Source organism: Equus asinus, chromosome 17 (genome assembly GCF_041296235.1).
Source record: "Equus asinus isolate D_3611 breed Donkey chromosome 17, EquAss-T2T_v2, whole genome shotgun sequence".
NCBI lineage: Eukaryota > Metazoa > Chordata > Mammalia > Perissodactyla > Equidae > Equus > Equus asinus.
In genome coordinates, this window is record NC_091806.1 from 42,638,930 (window position 1) to 42,660,381 (window position 21,452).

At 60.8% G+C, this 21,452-nt stretch overlaps 2 protein-coding genes across 35 annotated transcripts in view; one reads left to right on the plus strand and one right to left on the minus strand.

The window, feature by feature from the left end:
• The first annotated feature begins 841 nt into the window (after positions 1-841).
• Positions 842-10,321, plus strand: SLC22A12 (solute carrier family 22 member 12). The gene is given in 13 exon segments (XM_070487260.1): positions 842-1,243; positions 1,961-2,064; positions 2,874-3,052; positions 3,104-3,272; positions 4,081-4,091; positions 6,647-6,664; positions 6,667-6,767; positions 6,936-7,051; positions 7,812-8,026; positions 8,179-8,180; positions 8,438-8,544; positions 8,792-8,995; positions 9,514-10,321. Coding segments are annotated over 13 exon segments (1,692 nt in total). The 3' UTR covers positions 9,578-10,321.
• A 4,658-nt stretch (positions 10,322-14,979) lies between these two features.
• Positions 14,980-21,452, minus strand: part of NRXN2 (neurexin 2) — a 106,926-nt gene continuing 100,453 nt past the window's right edge. For 20 of the 34 annotated variants that reach the window (XM_070488096.1, XM_070488097.1, XM_070488092.1 and 17 more), the window contains one exon: positions 14,980-16,047. In XM_070488096.1, the coding sequence (XP_070344197.1) occupies positions 15,161-16,047 (887 nt within the window). In that variant the 3' untranslated portion in view covers positions 14,980-15,160. The remainder of the gene's footprint in view (positions 16,048-21,452) is intronic. The other 14 variants (XM_044762348.2, XM_044762345.2, XM_044762347.2 and 11 more) reach the window with 1 other exon arrangement.

Sequence of the window (21,452 nt, forward strand, 5' to 3'; positions counted from 1 at the left end):
GTTCAACGAGCTTGAGGAGCCCGTGGGGTGTCTGGTGACGTTGGAAAGCCCCATCGAGGGCTCAGGAGAGGGTGACAGGGTGACAGCAGGCGATAGGAGTGAGGGGCCGTGGGCTGGAGCTGGGAGGCGTGGGGTCCGATGGCTGCTGGTGACACGGGCCTCACAGTGCTCGGGATGTCACTCCAGACTCATACCAGCCCCCGAGTTACAAGGATCCCCGGGGGGTGCGTCTCCTGGGTCAGCTCACGGCGTGGGCACAGCCACCCTGCGAGCCAGGCAAGGGCACCGAGGGGTGGCAGCAGCCCCACGGAGTCCCAGGGCAGAGCCCAGATCCCCCCCATCGACAAAGATCGGGCTGCTCCTGGCCAGGCTCCCAGCCCACACAGGGCAGGAGCAGCTGCCCTCTCACATTTGAGCCGCCCTCCAAGCCGGGTTAAACTGACTGAGACAATGATTACTAACCCCTCTGCCGTTAAGTGCCACCTGGTCACAGTTTAATTCATCTGGGTGACTTCAGTCTCCGCTCTCCCCATTTCCCAAATTCAGTTTCTCCCGGAGGTCCAGGGGCAGCTGCATCTCTGGTGAGAGGCTGGTGGCTTTAGGGTCACAGCTCGAAGCCTCTGGTCCCAGTCGGAGCCACCCCGAGTGACGGCTGCCGGGTGGGTGCTGAGAGATCCCCAGCCCCGAGTCAGCGACGCCAGGGGCTGCTGCCATGCCCCAGGCTGCCCACCTGGCACAGCAGGTGCTGCCGCGGGGGAAACGGGCCCCTCGCCTGGGTCCGTTGGCCCTGGGCCGGCCTCTGTGAAGCGGGCACCTCCACTGGGCCCCCTGGGGGGGCTCCATGGCCTTTTCTGAACTCCTGGACCGAGTGGGCGGTCTGGGCAGGTTCCAGGTTCTCCAGACGGTAGCCCTGGTGGTCCCCATCGTGTGGCTCACCACTCACAACATAGTGGAGAACTTCTCGGCCGCCGTGCCTAGCCATTGCTGCTGGGTGCCCCTCCTGGACAACAGGACTACCCAGGCCAGTGCCCCCGGCGCCCTGGGCCCTGAGGCCCTCCTGACCGTCTCCATCCCACCGGGCCCCAACCAGGGGCCCCACCAGTGTCGCCGCTTCCGCCACCCACAGTGACAGCTCCTGGACCCCAACACCACAGCCACCAACTGGAGCGAGGCCACCACAGAGCCATGCGTGGACGGCTGGGTCTATGACCTCAGCACCTTCACCTCCACCATTGTGGCCGAGGTAAGGGCCTCCCCTGACACCCTCCCCAGGTCCTGGCAGCTTAGAGGCCAAAGTCACAGCTCACAGTTGGCTGGACTCAAAATAGTCCAGGCCCAGGAGGGACCCTCCTCAGGCCTCATTCTCGTGGGCTTCCTGCCCATCCTGGGCCACATGGCCCCACAGGGGTGCTGGTGGCAGGAATCAGCCTACAGACAGACATCTGCCCTGGGCTCGTGGGAGAGGGGGCAGCACCAAGAATGGGCGCCCTGGACACCCAAGTGAGCCCTGCTGCCACTGACGAGCTGTGACTCAGGCAGCTCCAGGACCCCATTTCCACCGCCTGTCACAGGGGGACTCGGAGAAGAGTCACTGTATTCCCAGAGGCCACTGCAGGAGGCACGTCAGACAAATCTGGGGAAGCGGGAGGGGCAGCCATCCCAGTCAGCGAGAAGGGGCCTCTCTGGAATGAACCAGAAGGAAGCGGCCTGGGTCTCGGGGGTGGGGAGGAGGTGCCAGCTCCCGGCGGCTGCTGCTGAGTGGGCGAGGCAGGGGAGGGCGTGAGGCTAGAGAGGGCAACAGGGAGCCATGGAGGGGCTTGGGCAGGGGTGACAGCCCTCGCTACCCCACAGGGCCCTGCCCTATGGCTCTACAGGTCACGGAGCTAGACACCCACCCCCGGCTCCCAGGAGCCTTCCCATCGCTCTCTGCCCCTCCTACCTGGCTCTCCTCTCCCACCAGTGGGACCTGGTGTGCGACTCGCAGGCCCTGAAGCCCGTGTCCCAGTCCATCTACTTGGCTGGGATCCTCGTGGGAGCTGCCGTGTGTGGGCAAGTCTCCGACAGGTGAGTACCCCCAGGCCAGGCAGGCCCCGTTTTCCCTCACTGCCCCTGTTCTCCTGCCCCCAGCCCTGACTGGCCCCGAGCTGGCCTCTCGCAGCCACGTCTGAGGAGAAAGCTCTCTGCTTGCAGTCGGAACGCCTGTGTGTGCATCTCGCTCCTGACACCCTTCGGCTGTGCTGCTGAGCAAGGCTCATACCCTCTCTGGGCCTTGGTTTCCCCGACTCTTCCTCTATGCTTGTGGAAGGTCATTGTTCTAATCAAACATTCACTGCTCATGGGCCGGCCCGGTGGCACAGCAGCTAAGTGCGCACGTTCCACTTTGGTGGCCCGGGGTTCTCTCGTTCAGATCCTGGGTGCGGACACGGCACTGCTTGGCAAGCCATGCTGTGGCAGGCGTCCCACATACAAAGTAGAGGAAGATGGGCATGGATGTGAGCTCAGGGCCAGTCTTCCTCAGCAAAAAGAGGAGGATTGGCAGCAGATGTTAGCTCAGGGCTAATCTTCCTCAAAAAAGAAAATTTACTGCTCAAACCTGCTCAGCCACATGCCTGCCTTCAGCCACTGCTTGAGTACTCCTGAAGACAGGGAGCTCATTTCCTTTTGAGAGAGCCTTCGTGCCCACCTGGGCCATGAGGACTCTGTCTGTGCTCAGGAGCCCTCCATGGATGAGGGACGTGGGTCTGGCCCCAGGTGTCGCTTTGGCATCCACCTCTGCTCAGTGGGCAGCACGAGGTGGTTCGGGTGGTCCAGACCTCCGTGGCTGACGCCATGGCATGCCACGGACCCACACCCTCCTGTGTGTGTGTGCGCAGGCTTGGGCGCAGGCCGCTGCTGACCTGGAGCTACCTTCAGATGGCCGTGTTGGGCACCGCTGCCACCTTCGCTCCCATGTTCCCTGTGTACTGCCTGTTCCGCTTCCTGGTGGCCTTTGCCACGGCGAGCGTCATGATGAACACTGCCACCCTCGTAGGCGCCCCCGAGCCGGGGCCGTGTGGGCGAGGCTCGTGCAGGCTCCCGGCTGACCCGCGCGCTCTCCCTGCAGTGATGGAGTGGACATCGACGCAGGCCCGAGCCTCGACAATGACTTTGAATGCCCTGGGCTTCAGCTTCGGCCAGGTCCTCGTGGCCTCCGTGGCCCACGGTGTGCGTGATAGGGTGCCGCTGCAGCTGGTGCTGTCTGCCCCCTTCTTCCTCTGCTTTGTGTACTCCTGGTGGGTGCCACCTCCATCCCCCTCCTCAGAGGAGACCCTGCCCACCCTCCACCCTGGGGGCAGAGGCTGAGGATGTGGGAGGCCAGGGGAACAGGGCGGGAGAGGAACCATGGGAGCCTGGCACAGCAGGTGGCCACAAGCCCGCCACACTCCGACCCAGGGCTCAAATGCCAGAGACGCTTCTCCTTCCCTGCTCCTCCCAGGTCCCTCCCTCTCCCTTATTCGTCCTTCTCCCTCCCCATTCCGTCCTGTCACCTCTTGGTCCTTTCTCCTCTCCTGTCGCTGCTTGCTTTGGCAGGTGTGCCTCCAGACACATTTTCTGAGCCCCTCCTCTGTGCCAGGTGTGGCAGCATAGGCCAGGCTGTAAGGTGGGATGCAAAGATACAACACACACACACACACACAGACACACACACACACACACACACCTCACTCCCAGCACACACAGCCACAGTCGGCCGTACGTACTGACATTGTTACTAAAGAACTGGGACCATGACCCAGTGGTCAGAGGGAACCCCCAGTCCCCTAGACAGAACTGACAGATATGGCAAGTTAGGAAATGTCTCCACAGCCCTTAAATAAACCAGGCATGGCCCTTGCCAAGTGCCTGGCACATTGTAGGTACAGAGTAAATGTTTGTTGGATGGATGTCGGGATGGATAGATGATAGGTAGATAGATAGATGAGTGGATGGGCAGGTGAATGGATAGATAGATAATAGATAGATAGATGAGTGAGTGGATGGGTGGATGGATGGATGGGTGAGTGGGTGGGTGGGTGGATGGATGGATGAATGAGTGGGTAGGTGGATGGCTAGTTAGATAGATAGATAGATAGATGGATGGATGGATGGATGGTTGGATGGATGGACAGACGGACAGATGGACGGACAGACGGATGGATGGTTAGATGGTTGGATGGATGGATGGATGAGTGGATAGATGGATGGATGGATGGATGGATGGATGGGTAGATGAGTGGATGGATGGATGGATGAGCAGATGAGTGGATGGATGGATGGATGAGTAGATAAGTGGGTGGGTGGATGGATGGATGAGTAGATGAGTGGATGGATGGGTAGATGAGTGGATGGATGGATGAGTAGATGAGTAGGTGAGTGGATGGATGGATGGATGGATGGATGGATGAATGAATGGGGCCCTTCAAGGCTGGGCTGAGCTTGGTTCATTCACACACAGGCACAGCACTTAGTAGTCACTTGGCCATTCCGGCCACGGGACAAGGGAGCACAGCAGAAGCCCACGGGAGAACGGGGTGCCCGCACCCACACTAGGGCAGGAAGGCTGGCTCCACGAATCTCTCCCAGCCCAACAGCTCAGAGCAGAAAAGCTCTTAAAATGAAGGCTTTAAAAGTAATTTGCAGTCACTTTCCAATTACATCTCATGCAATGGCTCTGAGAGGAGGCAATCCTGCGTGACAGGTGGCCTTCTGGGATGGCAGATGGACCCCAAAGCAACAGGGTGGAGGGTGGAAGGTGAAGGTTGGTGGTGCAGATTCCGCGGCACCCCTCCCCGCTCTTAACACTGATGCTGGCCCGTGGGCCTGAACCTCACTTTTCTGGGCAGACACCCCACCCAGGTGCTGTGTGAGTGCCCACACTCACTCACTACTTCCTCACTTCAACAAATAACCACCGAGCGCCCACCATGTGCAGGGCACTGGCTGATGCTGAGTGTGACAGCAATGAGACAGGGTCACTGCCTGTGTGGAGCTCACAGGAAATGCCATACATGACGGCACCACAAGCCATGCTTAGAGACTGACGAATAGCAGGGATGTGAGCCTCTGAGGCTGGGGCCCCTCTGCCCCTTGAACTCCTGCCAGCTTCTCTGCTTCTCTTAAAAACCAATTTCTCTTCCTGAGAAGTGTCTGCACAGGCCGTCCCCACTTCTTCCCTCCCAGTCTCCTTGAACCCACCCCAATCGGGCTTCACCCACCTATAACCCTGTCACCATCGCTTGGCTCCCACCTTGCTCGGCCCCTGCAGCACACAGCGGGCACCATGGATGCTCTGTCCCCAAAGGACCTCGCCTGTGGCCCCAGCTCTGACTCCCTCCAAATGCTGCAAACCTCAGTCCCCTCTTCAGTCTGACCCCTCCCCGGCCTCCAGCCTCGTGTTTCCAACTGTCTGTGGGACATCTCTGTTATTGCTGGCTCGGCATCACAGACCTAACGTCTCCTTCCCAAGGCTTCCTCACCGTTGGGAGCAGCCCCCCACCCCCAGGCACTGGAGTCAGTGGCGCCGTGACACCACCCTCCCCCTCACCGGCCCCACTCCAAGTCCAGCAGCTCACGGGCTCTGGTCAACTCTTCCTCTGATGTGCACTTTGAGTCCCCCTCCTCCCCCCTGTTCTGCACACCCTGAAGGACCTCAGAGTGGGTGTGGAGCAGGCGGCCCCGCCCCTGGCTGCTGCTCACAGGGGAAGGCTGTCTGGCTGGGGGGCTGCGTGAGCAAAGGCCTGGGCGCAGGAGCAGATGCAGAGTGCCGGGCACTACAGGGGGCTCAGCGGCTGGGCCGGACGGTGCAGGGGGTCTGGGCTTGATGCCGAGGGCCATGGAGCCAGGTTAGCGTTAGGGACAGGGTCCTGCCATGCGGAGGGGGAGCTGGGATGCGTGGGGCGGACTGGCATCCACGAGGTGGCAGCTGTTGTCCTGGTGTGGGCGAAAGGGCCAAAAGCGAGACAAGGGCTGCAGGGCTGGTCGGCTGCAAGGGGCGCCAGAGGTGACGGGAATTGGTGACTGACTGGGCGCAGGTGGAGGGGGCTGGTGATGTCAGGACCAGAGACCAGCCCCAGGCCTGAGCCCCCCAGGTGGGTGTGAAGCTGTTTGCGCGGAGGAGCCAGCTCGGGAGGAGCCAGCTCGGGCAGGAAGGCGCGGCCGTGGAAGTGAACAGGAAGACCGAGTGACACTGTGACATCGGGGAGGTGCTGCACAGTGGGGGACCCTGGCGGGCTGGTAGCCTATTGTGAGCTTGGGACTGTGATCCTGTAGCCACTGAGGGGTCCGTACTGCACACAGGCTCACCCAGGCCTGGTCCCTGCGTGAGGCAGAAGGAGGGCCATGGGGTCAGGAGGGAGGCAGGAAGGAGAGAACAGAGATCCCAACCCCCACTCAAAGGAGGGAGGAGGCAAGAAGGGCGGCCTCTGGGGAAGGAAGGCATCTGAGATGGCATGGCTGCCACACGCCACAGTGCCCCTCACTGCCCACCCACTGACCTCAGCCGCCTGAGCCTGGGGCCTGGGGGCGCCAGTAAGGCCACTCCCTTGGGCAGAAGGGGACAGAGGGGCAGTGAGGCTCATGCAGGCCAGCCCTGGGGGCCACTCCCGCATTCCTCCCTCGCCCCCCGCAGAGTCTGCACGATGGCTGCTGTCACAGGCAGGCTGGAGCAGGGCCTGCAGGAGCTGCAGAGGGTTGCTGCCATCAAGGGGAAGAGGGCAGCGGGGGACGCGCTGACGCCGAAGTGAGGCGAAGCCAGGCCTTCCCCCAGGGCTCGACCCTCAAACCCTCTCCTGTCCCCGCACAGGGCCCCTGGGAGACCGACCAAGGGCCCCGGCCTCCCAGGATGAGGGTCTTGGGTGGGGCGGAGGGCCTGCCTGGTGCCCCCAGTGCTGACATCTCCCCACCGCTGCTGCCCCCAGGTCTTGCTCTCAGCCATGCAGGAGGAGCTGAGCGCCAGCCAGGCTCCTGCCAGCCTGGGCACCCTGCTCTGCACGCCTGGACTGGGCCTCGGGATCTGTGTCTCCACTCTGTGCTGGTAGATGCCCTTTGACCCCCACCCTACCTGGGCCCCAGACTCTGCCTCTGGCGCCCTCGGGGCAGCCGGGTAACCTGGAATCAGGGCTCTGGCTGACATCTAGCCAGGGAGCCTCTGCTGGCTCTCTGTTGGTCCCTTTGCCCTGAGAGCACCTCCAGGACAAGGCCTGCAGCACTGGCACCTCCCCTCTGTCAGTCAGGCTCCCAACAGGGCACATCCCAGGCCAGGCGGGCTCAGGTAGGGCACAGTCGATGGAAGAGATTAATTAGGAGGATTCATAACAAAGGCGCCAGGAGAGCTAAGGAGCCCAGGAGGTAGAGAAGGGAATCAGAGAACTCAACGGCAGAAACGTGCATCCAACCTAGTTTGGAGGGACCAGGGAGGAAGGAGGGATATTGTCAGAGCCCAGGAGCCAGGGCCACCCAGCAAGGACTGAAACCACCGAGGCCACAGGAGGGAGGGCCTGCTCAGTGGAAGCTGGAGCCCTGCAGGGGACACAGTCACTGCCAGACATGACACTCAGACAGAGGGAGGGAGGAATACCACTGCTTCTCCCCTGGTCCCGCCTCCAGCTTCTCACCAGTGCCTCCCATTGGCCCAACCTAATGAGGAGTGGCATTGCAAGGGAACGTGGGAAATGTAGTCTACAGAGACCACACCCCGCCACAGAGTCGGCAGGAGAGGGTGGAAATGAGTGTGAGAACAAACAAGTAAGTGAGTTGCCCACTCCCCAGCCTGACTCCACCTCCCCCACCCCCAGGTTCAGCACGGGCTTCACCTTCTACGGCCTGGCCCTGGCCCTGCAGGCCCTGGGCGGCGATGTCTTCCTGCTCCAGTTCTTCATCGGGGTTGTGGACATCCTGGCCAAGATCGGCACCCTGCTGCTGCTGAGCCATCTGGGCCGCAGACCCGTGCAGGCGGCGTCACTGGTGCTGGCAGGGCTTTGCATCCTGGCCAACATGCTGGTGCCCCATGGTGAGTGGGCGGGCCAGGGTACACACGGCTGTGGCCAGAGGCTCGCTACCTGGGGGGCCTGAGCCAGGAACAGAAAGCCCTGGCCCCCGCCTCAGAGGGTGCTGGGCTAGAGCAGGGCCCAGTTAGGAAGGAGGCTGCCGGGCGTCTAGGAGAGGTGGCGGGGGCCTGCACTCGGCAAGAGGAGCTTGGATGGATGGAGAGTGTGGCATCGTGAACAATCGTGGAGAGGAAATAAGAACTCACTGATGGTCTGCAAGTGGAGAGTGGGGGACAGGGAAACGCAGAGGGTCAGGAGGACCCCAGGGTCCAGCTCAGGATGCCTGGGTGTGGAGCAGATCCAGGGGACAGGGAATGTGGCCATGACGTCACTTAGGACTGTAACAATCTTGCTAACCCTGTCTCTGGCCACAGCTATGGGACCTGCGCTCAGCCCTGGCCGCACTGGGGCTCGGCGGGGTGGGGTCTGCCTACACCTGCATCATTGTCTACACTGGCGAGCTCTTCCCCACCACGCTCAGGTGAGGCCGTGCCTGGACCTGAGGAGAGGGGAGCCCTGGGCTGGGAGGGCGGTGTGGGGGTGGCCTTCCCCCAGCCTGATGTTCGCGTCGTGACTCTCTCTTTCATGTGGTCTTGCGGCTGCCCAGGTGCGTCCTGGCCCAGCCTGACCCACTGTGCCTCCCTCGGCAGAGCAGGGCTGGGCCAGAGTGAGAGGTCCAGGCTGTGGGCAGGCAGAGCAGCCCCTCACTGGTGTGTCTGTGCCGGCAGGATGACCGCAGTGGGGCTGGGCCAGATGGCGGGCCGAATGGGAGGCATCCTGGGGCCTCTGGTCCGGCTGCTGGCTGTACAGAGCCCCTCGCTGCCCCTGCTGTTGTACGGGCTGGTGTCGGTGCTCAGCGGCCTAGCTGCCCTGCTGCTGCCGGAGACTCAGAACCTGCCGCTGCCTGACACCATCCAAGACGTGCAGAACCAGTGAGTGAACCCACCTCCAGAGAACCGAGCACGGGGCGGACCTGGCACCGACCCCCATCACTGGACAGAGGGAGAAGCAGAGGCCCAGAGAGAGATAGGATCTGCCCAGACTCACAGAGCACATCTTTGGGAGGGTGGAGACTCAGGGCTGAGTTTCCTGGCTGACAGTGTGATCTTGGTCCTCTGCTCTTCATTCTGCCACTGGAGGCCCAAATAGCGCAGCTACCTCAGCTCCCCCTCAAGAGAGGTCAAGGGGAAGGGGGTGTGTAGCTGTTATAATGGGGAGAGCCGAGGGTGTGATGGCTGTTGTTGGGGGGTCCTCACAGGCCCCAGACTCTACTAACCCCCAGATGGCTATCGAGGCTGTCACTGCCCACCCACACTCCCTCCCACCCTCCATCATGTGCTCAGGGAGCTCAGTCCTGGGCCCCCGAGAGTGGGGCAGCCGTATCTCCTGAGTCCTCAGGATGGACACTCTGCGCCTGTGAGACACAACCCCTCCGTGTCTTCCGGAACAGGGCGGTGAAGAAGGTGACATGCAACACCTGGAGGCACCCTGTCCTGAAATCCACCCATTTTTAAGCCTCCTGGGAAGCCTGCAATGGAACCATGGGAAGAAGCTTCCCTCCTCTCCAGAAGGCAGAAGGAGAGCAAAGGCCTCGATTTCCAGAGGGCCCCAGGGCTGCCTCTCCAGCCCAGCCCAGCCTCTCTCACTGTCTGAGGAGCCACCTTCAACACACAAGGGGCAAAGGATGCTTTGATTGGCAGGAGGCTGCCTGGTGTGCAGTCACCCAACCCTCCCTCTGGCTACAAACAGGAGAGGGGACAGGTTTGGGGGAGGGACTGGCCTGTCGACCCCATGCTCCCCTCCTTGCGGCTCCCTGCCCCGGAGCTCAGAGGCTGCCATCACCCACGGTCAAAACTGCCCCAGCTTCTCGCTCTACTTCGAAGGCTCCGTACCAGCGATGGAGTCTCGGCTCCTCAGCTTCACCCCAAAGGCGGCTCAGACCTCTCTCCACCCCTCTCTACACTCCAGCCACACGGTCACTCCTGCCCAGCCATGTCTTCTGCCAGGAATCCCCCTGCCACCTTCCCTCCCTGACAAACTCCCACTCAGCCTCCCAGACGCACGGCAGTGGTCTCCTCCCAGGGGCCCAGGTCCCAGCCTGAGGCCCTAGTGAAATGCTGACCCACCGCTGGGCCACACACCCTTCCCCCACCCACCAGCCCATGAGTTCCCAGAGGGTTGGGGTGGTCCGCTTCCCCCGTGTCCCCAGCTCCCGGGCCAGAGGGGCATCGGCACAAGGGAGATGAGACAATGAATAAAGGAACTGCCCCTCACTGACTCTGGTGATGAGCCCCGAGGGTCTGCTCGGGTTGAGGGGTCCCCACCGAGGTGGCCCTTTCCTAGGCCAGCTTTCCTGCCCCGAGTGCCAGGCGGCAATGGTGGCCCTTTCCAGCCCCTGTTGGGGGTCAGGCCCTGTGCTGGACACGTCAAGGCAACATCTCAGTTCATCTGTCCCTAAATCCTTCAAGGTAGATGGGCCCCATTTTACGGATGGGGAAACTGAGGCTCAGAGAAACTGACCACTCGTGACACAGCTAGGAGGGGCAGAATCAGGGCTGTAGGTCTCCAGAGCCCAGCTCTGGCCACAGAACCCCAACCTGCCCTCAGGCCTCACAATCCAGAGCAGGGACCTCCCCTTCAGAACCAGCCGGGACCCCACGGGGTCCACTGGCACCCCTCATGGGGAAACTGAGGGCAAGGGCTCAGGCAGAAAGGGGTGGACCAGAGTTCCCCCACCCCGGCTGGCACAGACTTGGGGGCAGCAGGAGCCGTGTGCTGCCCAGTGGGGTCCCTACCCGCTCCTCTCTGCTGAGCCTCCCCGGAGCTCTGCTCAGGTGGTCTCTGGTCCACCTGTGCCTGTGTCACTTCTTCCAGGCACCTCCGTGGCGGGCTGTGTCCCTCCACATACACACATACGCTCATCAGTGATGTGCACACATGTGCATGCACACACACGAACAGGTCAATGGGAACCAGAAAGTGGCTCCTTGCTTCTGGGAAATGGGGTCACTCCCTGGCCGGGTCTTACCAGCTGCAGCCCCTGGGCATCTGGGGGGTCACATCTTTCAGCCATCTGCCTGTGGCCGCCCCTCAGTGAAGATCACCAGGACAAAGGGGTGGGGGCAGGGATTATGTTTGTAAAGATGCCTGAAGGCGAGGTTGTCCCAGCTGGCCGTGGACTTCGTCTTGCCTGCCTGCTGCCCAGCTGCCTTCCTTTCCCTTGCTCAGCACTCTTGGGGCCCCAAGGTGTCCAGAAGCTTCCAGAAGACAGAACCTAGGACTGGTGGGAGACGGCTCCTCCTGTCCCCTGGGGTGTCCTCCAGCTCACCAAGTGGTCAGAGCTGTCCCTCGGCCCACAATCAGAGTGGCCCTGCTCCTGGTCCCTCCAGGTGGTCATGGTCTTCCACACCCCAGGGCCTACTTGCGTCCAACCTGTCACCCCTCACTTAACGGGACCTGGAAGCTGAGAGGGCCCAGGGCCCTGCCTCTCTGGGGCTGCTGAGGAGTGACTGTCATCACCGTGGCCAAGTGGGCGCCCTGTACAGGAAGAAGGGGCCTCCCCAGCAGCAGCTGTCTTTGCTCCAGCTGGGTGTGCCACCCAAATGGCAGGCTTCTGCTTGGGACATGCTCTGTCCTCTGAGGCTCACCAGAGAGGGCTCCTGACCCCAGAAGCCGCTGGGGCACCCCGCACTGGAGGAGCCAAGGGAACTCGGTGTGGGAAAGAAGAGCCCGTCAACCGCATTGCGGTAGAGGCCTCAGGCAGTGAGGACAGGAAAGTGGCTCAGGACCACTTGACCATTCTCCTGCCTCCAGCCAGGGCCGCAGCTCACCCAGGACGGGGTGTGTAGAGGGGCAGTGCGGGGTACCACGGGCTCCCTATCTACCCTCAGGAGAGGGCTGAGCTCCCATGAGAGCCCCAGCACTGGCTGAGCTCGTGCCCTCTCCCTTGGGGATTTGTGTGGCCAGGGCACGTCTTCGAGGTCAAAGGCATCAACCAGATTTTCACTGCAAGTTTCTTCTCCAACCCCTGTCCTTGGTCCCCAACCCCAGGTGGAATCTCCTGACACATCCTTGCAAGTATCAACTGTGAGGGAGCGGGGATGCTTGAAATTTCAGCCACCCCCAGAGGCTGGTTGGACTCTCCTGGGGGGTCACCGCCAGGCCAGCCAGATGCCAAGCAGCCCCAGCTCAGGTCCAGATGCTAAGTTCAACATCAGATGCACAGGACGAAGGAGCTGAGACCAAGGTGACCATCTCTTAAAGATGGGTAAACTGAGTCAATGGCAGAGTCCGGGAATCTTTCCTCTTAAACCAAGCCCTTGAGTGACGGGAGCTCTTCTCCTCCTTCTGCAGAGAGGAGAACACGCAGAGCCACAGCCACATGGCAACGAGCAAGACTGGGGCCCAGGCTTCCAACCCCTGCACTGTCCCTCTTTCTGGCCCCCTACTCTGACAGACTGGCCATCCTAGAAATTTCTGGAGTAAGGATGTTCCCTTCTTGACACCAAGGAACTCCTGCCTGCCTGTCTCTGTTTTCCTTGGCTAGTGGTGATGGGGGCGGGGGAACCCAAATAAGTCTCCACCCCTCGGACAGACAGCAGCAGCAGCAGACCGAAGGGCACGGCCATCGCCAGCACAAGGACAATCCTGGCGAGACTAGCCCAGCTCAGGGCCTCCCCCAGGCTTCTACGGGGGTCAGAGCTGACCTCAGTGATGCCGACCTCAGGCTCCAAGACTGAGCAGCGGGGGCCAAGCAGGGCCCTCGCCTCCCCCAGGTGGCTGGTTTAGGAGGGCAAGGAGAGGCCAAGCCATGGAAATCCACATAGGGGCTGCTGGGGGACCGGTCTCTCACCCATGATAGGACTCTGGGGGAGGACACTCAAGGGCCCCTGGGGGCACACCCCATGGTGGGGAGGGTCCCAAGACAAAAGCATTATCCCAGGATGGAGGAAAGGAGAGGGAGATGAGGCCCACCTGGGTGGGGCTCCTGCAGGCATCGAGCCCAAGGGCCCTGGGAGGTGTCCAGGCCTAAACATGGACCAGGTTAGCGAAGTGGGAAATGCCGCAAGAATGAGCCACCCTTAGATGGCAGCTCAGGAAGCAGAATCAGGTGGCGAAGGGTGATGACAAGCCAAGGGCGCGAGAGAGCAGAGGCAGGAAGGGGAAGCAAGATCTACCAAGCAGAAGGTAGAGGAGACCTGAGTGACAGAAGCGTGGCTGAGTCGCTTCTCATGCGTCCAGCGGCGTGGGGATCCACCACCGCCCGGCGGCCGAGGCAGACCCGCCCACACTCTGCTCTCCCAGGACACGTGCACACTTGGTCCTCATGTACAACCCCCACCTGGAGTCTCTGCTCCTTGCAGCTGAGAGCCTTGACCCATACAGACCTGTCTCTCAGCGGGTCTGGGATGTGGGCCTGTCTAGCATCTTCAAGAAGGAGCAAACCCTGGGGAGGACGCGAACCAGCTCTACATCCACCTGCAGTGTCAGGAGCCGCCCACAGTCAGCCAGAGTGGATGGGGGGGAGGGGTCTAACCCCTAGAGATGCAGAAGAAGCAGAGACTCTGAAATCAGGCAGAACTGGGGCCAAATGTGGACTCAGCCACCGATTGCCTTGAGACCTTGGACTTGCCACTGAAGCTCCTGTCATCCGGGCATAACCCTGCTTCCCCTGAGGGCTGCGGCAAGGCCAGCACCCTGCACACGCAGCCCCAGGAGGTGCAGGCCGTCCTTAGCCATTAGGGCGCAACATGACGCTCCTGCCTCCGGGGATACTCCGTGCCCTGAAAAGCCAAGGTCATCGCCCACAAACCTGGGGGCTGTTTCCTGCCCCCATCCTCAGCCCAGCGGGGACACTGGCGTGAGACAAAGCCAAGCCGCCCAACGAGCCCAAAGCCATGCTCAACCCAAAGCTTTGGGGGCTACTTACCAGCTCTCCTAGGACCCAGTTTGGGCCCAGACCCCAGTTCAGCGCCAGGACCAATGTCCTAACAAGCACCCGCCCGGAACAAACGGCACAGGACCATCGGATTTGGAAAGTTTTTGTTTTCTTTTCCCACACATTTCCGGGGTTGGGGTGTTTTCCAAGACTCAGACACATTTGTTAACAAAGAGAGAGAAAAAAAAAAAAAAAACTGGGGGAGCAGGGAGCCCGTGGGCAGAGAAGCGACCCCAGCAGTCCGCGGGGCGATGCCTCGCTCCCTCTCGTCCCTGCTGCCCGCGCCCAGCGGGTGCCACAGGCTGCTGCTCGCGGGATCTGGATTATTTGTCTTCAATATATATCTGCATTTGCCTTTCCCCTCCCCCCGCCCCCCACCCCTGCTCCTCCAGCAGCTTCCCCGTCAATGCACGTCGCCCGGCGGCACACGACAGAACCGGCCACCCCAGGCCCGAGCCCCTTCCCGGGGCCGCTCCGGGGGGGGGCGGAGGGCGCCTGCTCCCGGTGGGCGGAGTCAGGGCGGCCCAGCCCCGCCCACCGCGGGCCGCCCCGCCCACCCTCCAGCCCTTCTCCCACCGACTCTGGAACCCCGAAGGGAGGAAAGGAAGGGAGAAACCAGACACACACACAAAGGAGGAGTGGGGAGGGAGGGTGGGGACAGAGAGACGCAGCAAGCCTAGGGTGGGGCCTGGAAGGCCTGGGAAGAGAAAGAAGGAAGGCAGGAGGGCCAGAGGGAGGAAGAAGGAAACTTGAGGAAAATTAACAGGACGCGTAGTGGACACTTTACAAAATCCCCAGCCTTCCTTCCCGCCCAACCCCACCAAAATAAAACTACCCCCCTTAAAAAAATAAATCAACCCAGGGCTGTGAGCACGTGCCCTGCCAGGCGGGCGCAGAGCTGAGAGGGACAGACGGCCCCAGGGCTGCCGACGCCGCCGCGCCGCCGGCAGGAGGAAGGGGACGAGCACGGGGTTTTCCTTTTCTTTCTTTCTTTTTTCCTTTTTTTTTTTTTTTTTTTTTTGCGTTTCCTCTTCGTGAGAGAAGTCTGAGGCTGCCAGGGAGTGAGCGGGTCCCCAGGCCCCGGCAGGGAGAAGGCCGCCCCGTCCTCCCGGGCCCTCCCGGGAGGGGCAGCTGGCAGTGGGGCGCGGTGCCGGGGGGCTCAGACGTAATACTCCTTGTCTTTGTTCTTCTTGGCCTTGCTGGGCGTCTTGGGGGCGGCCGGGGCCTTCTCTTTCACCACCGCCCCATTGCTCTGGGCCGAGTTACTGATGTAGTTTCGGCTCTGGTCCACCTGGTAGGAGCCCTCGTCGCGGTTGCGGTACTTGTACATGGCGTAGAGGAGGATGAGGATGCAGAGCGCCGCGGCCGCCACGATGCCCACCACCATGCCCGTGGTGCTGCTGGACTCCCGGATCACCTCCACTGCGCCCGGCGGGCCCCGCTCCCCGGGCCCCGTGGGGTTGGCTGTGGGCAGATGGGGGAAGCCAGGGGCGGAGGTCACGCCGGGGCGCAGGGGAGGGGGCCTCCGCGGCTCGAAGGACGTGGGGGCCCCGGGCCCCAGGGGCGGGTTCTCCAGCAGGGGCTGCAGCGGGTCTCGGTGGTTCATTTTGCCCGCCGGCAGGTTGGGGGCCGGGGCGGAGGGGGCTAGCAGCACCCCGGGGGCGCCCGTGGCCCCATCTGTCCTGAGGTTGGGCCGGGGAGCGGGTTTGCGGGGTGAGAGGAGGGTGGTGCGGTCCGTGACCAGGGGAAAGGTGGTGTAAAAGTCCTCGTCGTCCGTGGGGGGGAGGCTGGAGTCAAAGACCTCCCCGGAGGCGAAGCCCGAGGCCTCGATGGGCTCCTCGCAGTCGCTGTCGTCCTGCTCGGCCTGGCACGGGCCCCCGGCGGGCGGGCGGCGGGCCGCGGGCGGGGGCAGGGTGTCTTGGGTGGCGCCCACGCCCGTGAGGAAGGGGTAGAGGGTGGGGGGTGGGGGCACGAAGGGGGATCGGGTGGCCACGGGAGGGGGGTCTAAGGAGTCCTCCGTGATAATGGGCAATATTAACTCTCCTCCTAGAACAAGAGACAGAAGAGAAAAGAGAGAGCGTCAGCGCGGGCCGGGGCGCAGGCGGCCGGCACAGAGAGAGAAACAACAGCCTCACACACCCAAATCGGTTCCAATTGGCTTTGGCGGAGACTAGAGCGGGCCGGGCCCGCCCGCCAGCCGGCCGGAGCCCTGCGCTTTAAGCGGGCAGCGGCTCGGATGCCCTGGGCACCCCAGGCACGGGCTCTGTGGCTCTCTGAGTTTTGGTCTTTTGTTTGTCTTAAGAAACCAAAAGGAACAGAAAAGAAAGGAAATGGAAAAGAAACGGAAAAAAAAAATCTCTACTGGTTTAAGGCTTTAAAAACAGATACAAGAGCAGCATTTAAACAAACCTAACAACAATATCTTTTAGGGTTTTTTTCTAGATTTTTCTCTTTTTTTGCTTTTGGTTTTTTTTTTTTTTCTTTTGTTTTTAAAAAAGAAGATAGCATACCACGGAATTCAGGCAACTTACATCAACAAATAGGCCGTGTGATTTTAGCATGAAGAAAAAAATTACAAACAGAGCTGTGTAAGCGGGTTCTCCCGAAAAAAATAAGAAAAAACAACTTTTCCGTACAACGTTTTCTGTCTATCTGTTTGGTATCTCCCTCCCTCACTCTTTTCTCCCTGAACATCTTGCTTCCTCCAGAATACTCTCTCTCCTCCCTCACTCGTGCCCTCTCCCCCTCATTAAACACAAAGCTGAAATTTGCACAGTGCAGGCTGGCATGGTGGAATTGTTACCACCACTTGGTGTCAGCGTGTGGGTGGGGGAGGGAGGGAGCAGTGTGAAAGGGGGCTTGGGGAGGAGGTACATGACGGGGGAGCCATGTAGGAATTGCTACATGGGTGAGAGGACTTGGCAGGGGATGGTCATAGGAAGGGACATTGAAGACTAATTGCAGGTTGGCCATGGAGAGAGGAGAATTAGAAGGTGGGAGGTGATGAGGTCCATGAGGAAGAGGTGGCAGAGAAGACACAGACACACTGGAGGGGGGTCCTGTCCCATAGGACTCTGGGAGGGGTGGTGAGCAGCCATGTAGAGGCAGGGAGGGGCGGAGGCAGGGAGTGAGGGACATATGCTTCTTGAGCTAACCCTAAATCCCCAACTTTCACTTTCTTCACCCTCCACCTCTGACCCCCACTGACTTCCCCCCTCCCCCTCCCCAGAACCCCCATGGGCCGCCAGGACCTGGCCAGGGCTTGACTGCCTCTGGCCCTCTTATTATTGTTAAAACAATAATAAAACAACGGAAAGAAGAAGAAAGCAAAAAAAGAAAAGAAAATACATACACAGCCATCTGGGAAGGATGCACTTGCTAATATAGGGCCCAGGAGAACTAGTGGGGAGGGCTTTTGGGGTGGGGGTGGGTCTCTTCCCTCCCTAGGTCTGATACCTGGGGTCCCCTGGGCAGAAACTGCAATTCCCATCAGTCCCAAAGGGTGAGAACTACAACTCCCATTGGCCCTTGGAGCGGTGTGGACCACAATTCCCATCAGCCTCTGGGTCAACAACTACAACTCCCATCAGCCTCCTGGGCCCCCTCTCCAATCAAAGTACTGCAACCCACTGGTCTAGGGCAGAAGGGAGCTGGAGCCTGGCTCTAGGTGGTTGGGGGGGGGTGGTCTGCCTCCTCTTGGAGGGGCACCTCTGAGCCTGGTGGGGGCTGGAGGGTTCCTCTCTAAGTCTCCCTCCAGCACAGCACAGCTCCTCCCCCGTCTGAGTGCTTCTCCCTGGTCTCTGCAGGGTGTGGTCTCCACGGATCACACCACAAGCCCCCTACCCCTCCACAGGAAACATCCCAGGGCTCCACTGCCAGGCCCCGCTTGTCCCACTGCAGCCAGGCCAGCCGCGTGACACCACCACATCCTGGCTCCTCTTCTCCTGCTCCCCCCACCCAAAGCCCTCCGGTCTCTGTGCTGCTGTTCAAACACCTCTGCTGATCCTTCAGACCACAAGCTCCAGCAATCTGGCAGAGCCGTCCTTGGCCGCACTGGCCAGCTGCAGCCAAGATCTTGCCATTGAACTTGCAGCCTTGCCGAGTTGCTCAGGCTGCTCTTCCCATCAGGCTCCAACTGCCCCCTGGGCAGGGGTTTACCTGTACCCCAGCTTGTGAAGCCCCAGGGCACCTGGCCCTCCAGGGGCTCAGCCACACCGAAAAACCGAGCCAAGAGCAAAGAAGCATGTTTTGTGGAGCTGGGACCAGCCAACCCCAGCTTTTTACCGAAGAGGATGCTGAGGCCTGGGGTGGACAGGACTTGCCAAGGTCACCAGGTGTTGGTGTCAGGCTAGGTGAACAAATGGACTGTCGAGTCCCTTCTGTGGCTCTTGGAGGCCAGAGGAGGGCTGAGGCCCACAAGGATCCCAGGAAGGCCTGGCTCATCCTCCCCATGCCTACAGGAACCTGCTAGGGTGCTTGACTCTTGGCTTGGATGTTAACCTGGGAGGCCACAGACCTGTTGGGTCATTAATTCCTGTGTGACTATGGGCAAGTTTCTTTCACTCTCTGGGCCTGTTTACTCATCTACAAAATTAGGGTATTGGGTTCCAGGCCCAGGGAGAGGTCAAGGCCTGGCTCCTGTGGACCTCCAGCCTCCAGATGAACAGTTTGTCCTCCCATCCCCACCTGAGCGCCAGATCCACCCAGGATGACCCAGCACCTCAGTCCCTGGGTAAGGGGCAAACTCAGCCCTCAGCCCTCTGGAGGAGCTGGCAGCCCTTCAGCTGGTGGCATCCTGGGTCCAATCGCAGCAGGGTTCTGCTGCCTGCATGGACCCTGAGCGCTCTGGGGTCCTCACGGCTAGCCCGTATCATTTACCCTCTTCCTGATCTTTGCCTTCTATTCAGAACACTGTCCCCCTGCTGATGTCTCACTCAGCATTCGAATCCAGCCAAACACCTCCTCTTCCAGGAAGACTTCCAGTTTGGACTCACTGCCAGGGAAGCCCAAGGCCCTCTGTCTGTCTCCCTAGCGCCCAGCATTGGGCCAGGCACAGAGCGGGGGCTCATTGGGTTTTGGCCAGGGGAAGAGGAGGAATACTCATCATGTATTTCCTCTGAGCCACGCCAGGCTCAGAGGCCAGGTTCAGAGGCCAGGCTCAGGCCAGGCTGGGGCCCCAGAGGAATGCCCGGCCTGGGGCGTACGACCAGGAGGCCCTTGCTGAGGATCCGTCATGCCCCAGAGGGGCTGATCGGGCTGATGGGGCCCAGACCTTCGCTCTCTACCCTCTTACTCACCCCCAGCTAGACTCCAGTGTATGGAGGCCTCAGGCCTCAGACCACAGGCAAATCCTGGCCAGCCCGAGCCCCTCACGGCCATTTGCCCCAACTCGCTGGTTCTCTAGGTCCTTGGGTCATACAGGCTCCCGGGTTCCCCCTGTGCACTCTCCCTCGGCCTCCAGAGCCCCCCCCCCAGGCCTCATCACACTGACCTCTTGTACCTGCCCTTCAACCCCAGCCACTTCCTGGCCTCCATAGCTGGGTCTTGGCCCTGTCCTTGTGTCCCCAGCTCCTCTGGGGGCTTTCCCTGGGCCCTTCTCTGCCCAAGGCTTTGACAGCATCTCCTGAGGGTGTCCTGTCCTCACCTACATCCCCTACCCTGCCACAACTGCCCCTCAGTGCCCCCTTCTCATGGCCCCGCACATCGGCCTTATCTCCCACACCACTTCCTTCCTGCACCCCACCCCCCTCCACAAGATAACCTGCTGTTGAGACCCTCGCTGCCTTCCTTCCCCGACGCTCAGTTTGACCTGGGCTCTCTGGCCATCAAGTCCCACGCAGCAGAGGGGACTGGACCTTCCTGGGGTCATACACTGGCCCAGGAAAGGTCAGGCAAGCTTGCCCCAGTGAGCAGTTAACGGGGCAAGAAGGAGAGGCCAACCTCTCAGAGCCCTCAGTGCAGAATTCCAAGCGGCAACTCCCCAGGCCGTCCCTCCCGCTGGGCATTTGGGGGTGCAGACTCACGAACACTCGTGGTGCCTGGGACCCTGGGTCCAGCCCTACACCAAGGGAGCACATGGGACTGGGGTGTCCCTGGGAGTCTGATAAGGACCTAGGCAGCCTCCCGTCCCTCCCCCACTTCAGGCAGCTGCAGCATTTGGGAAATACCCACTGGTGCACTTATCACAGATGCCACTCACCCTCTGCTCCTAAATTGAATTTCAGGGCATGTCAGTCCCACTTCCGAGAGAGAATTCCATTCTGGCCAAGGAGCTGTCTTTCCTTCTCCCCAGCTCCCTGCCTCTGGGGGCTGCTGGCCCAGGAAGCTGGGCCCTTTCTGCCTTTAGGGCACAGAAAGTCACTGACTGGGAATCTACCCAAAAACCCCATTCCGACCCAAGCAAGATGTGCCCACCCCACATCTAAAGCTTGTCTAGAATGGAGGTTGAGTGTCAGAGACTAAGCAGTCGGCTGGTTGAGGCCTCACCCGCCCTCGTTGGGGGCCTTGCCCAGGCTGTGAGGGCCAGAAGGCTGTTAGCTTACAGAGCATTTCATGTGGATTACAAAAAAAAGCGGCCCCTTGATGTGGCCACAGCCCTGCAGGTGCACAACTTGACAAACAGCATCTCTGTGCAAAATCGGAAAAAGGCATTCTGTCCTCCCACTGGACACAGCCGCGCCCTGAGCCCAGGATACACAGCGTGGCCAGCAAAGCACTGGCTAGATTTCAGCCCTTACTCACCTGTTCCAGCAGAGAACAACCTGGACAACTGTGTGCAGTCACCTGAAGGATGGTCCCCTCCCCACCCGGAAACACCAGCCCAGCAAGGACAAACGCCAAGGCGGATTCAAGGTCAGAGACAGTGAGATGCATCACGTGTGCACGCACGTGTGCCCTCCCCTCTGAGGGTCTGTTTCTGTGCACCTGGGCGTATGTCTCTGAGCACAAGTGTGCATGTGTGTGCACGAACCACGATGGCTCTGAGCACATGAGCATGCCTGTCAGCGAGTCTGAGCAGACGTCTGTGCATGGGACTGAACTTCTGGCTCTGTGTGTGTGTCAGCCTGGGTCTGAGCTCATGTGTGCACGAGTGAATGAACGAATGTACCCCTGAGAACATGTGAGCGTGCTGCCGTGGGCCTGAGCACACACGGTTGCCTCTGTGAATGATTCCGTCGCCCAGCTCAACTCTTGGGCAGCGAGACTACATTTCCCAGCATTCCTTGCAACTAGGTGTGGTCACATGACTGAGCAGTGGGTGAATAAATGCTTCTCGTATGCGATCTTCCACACTCTTTCACCTCCTTCCAGTGACCCTGCAAACCACGTGTTGAAAATGGAGGAGCCGCAAGATGGAAGGAGTCTGGCTTTCCAAAGCACCCCTTGGGGCAAAGCCACCTGCTGATCAGGAGCACCCAAGTGGGTCTTCACCCAGGTGAGAAACTTCCCTG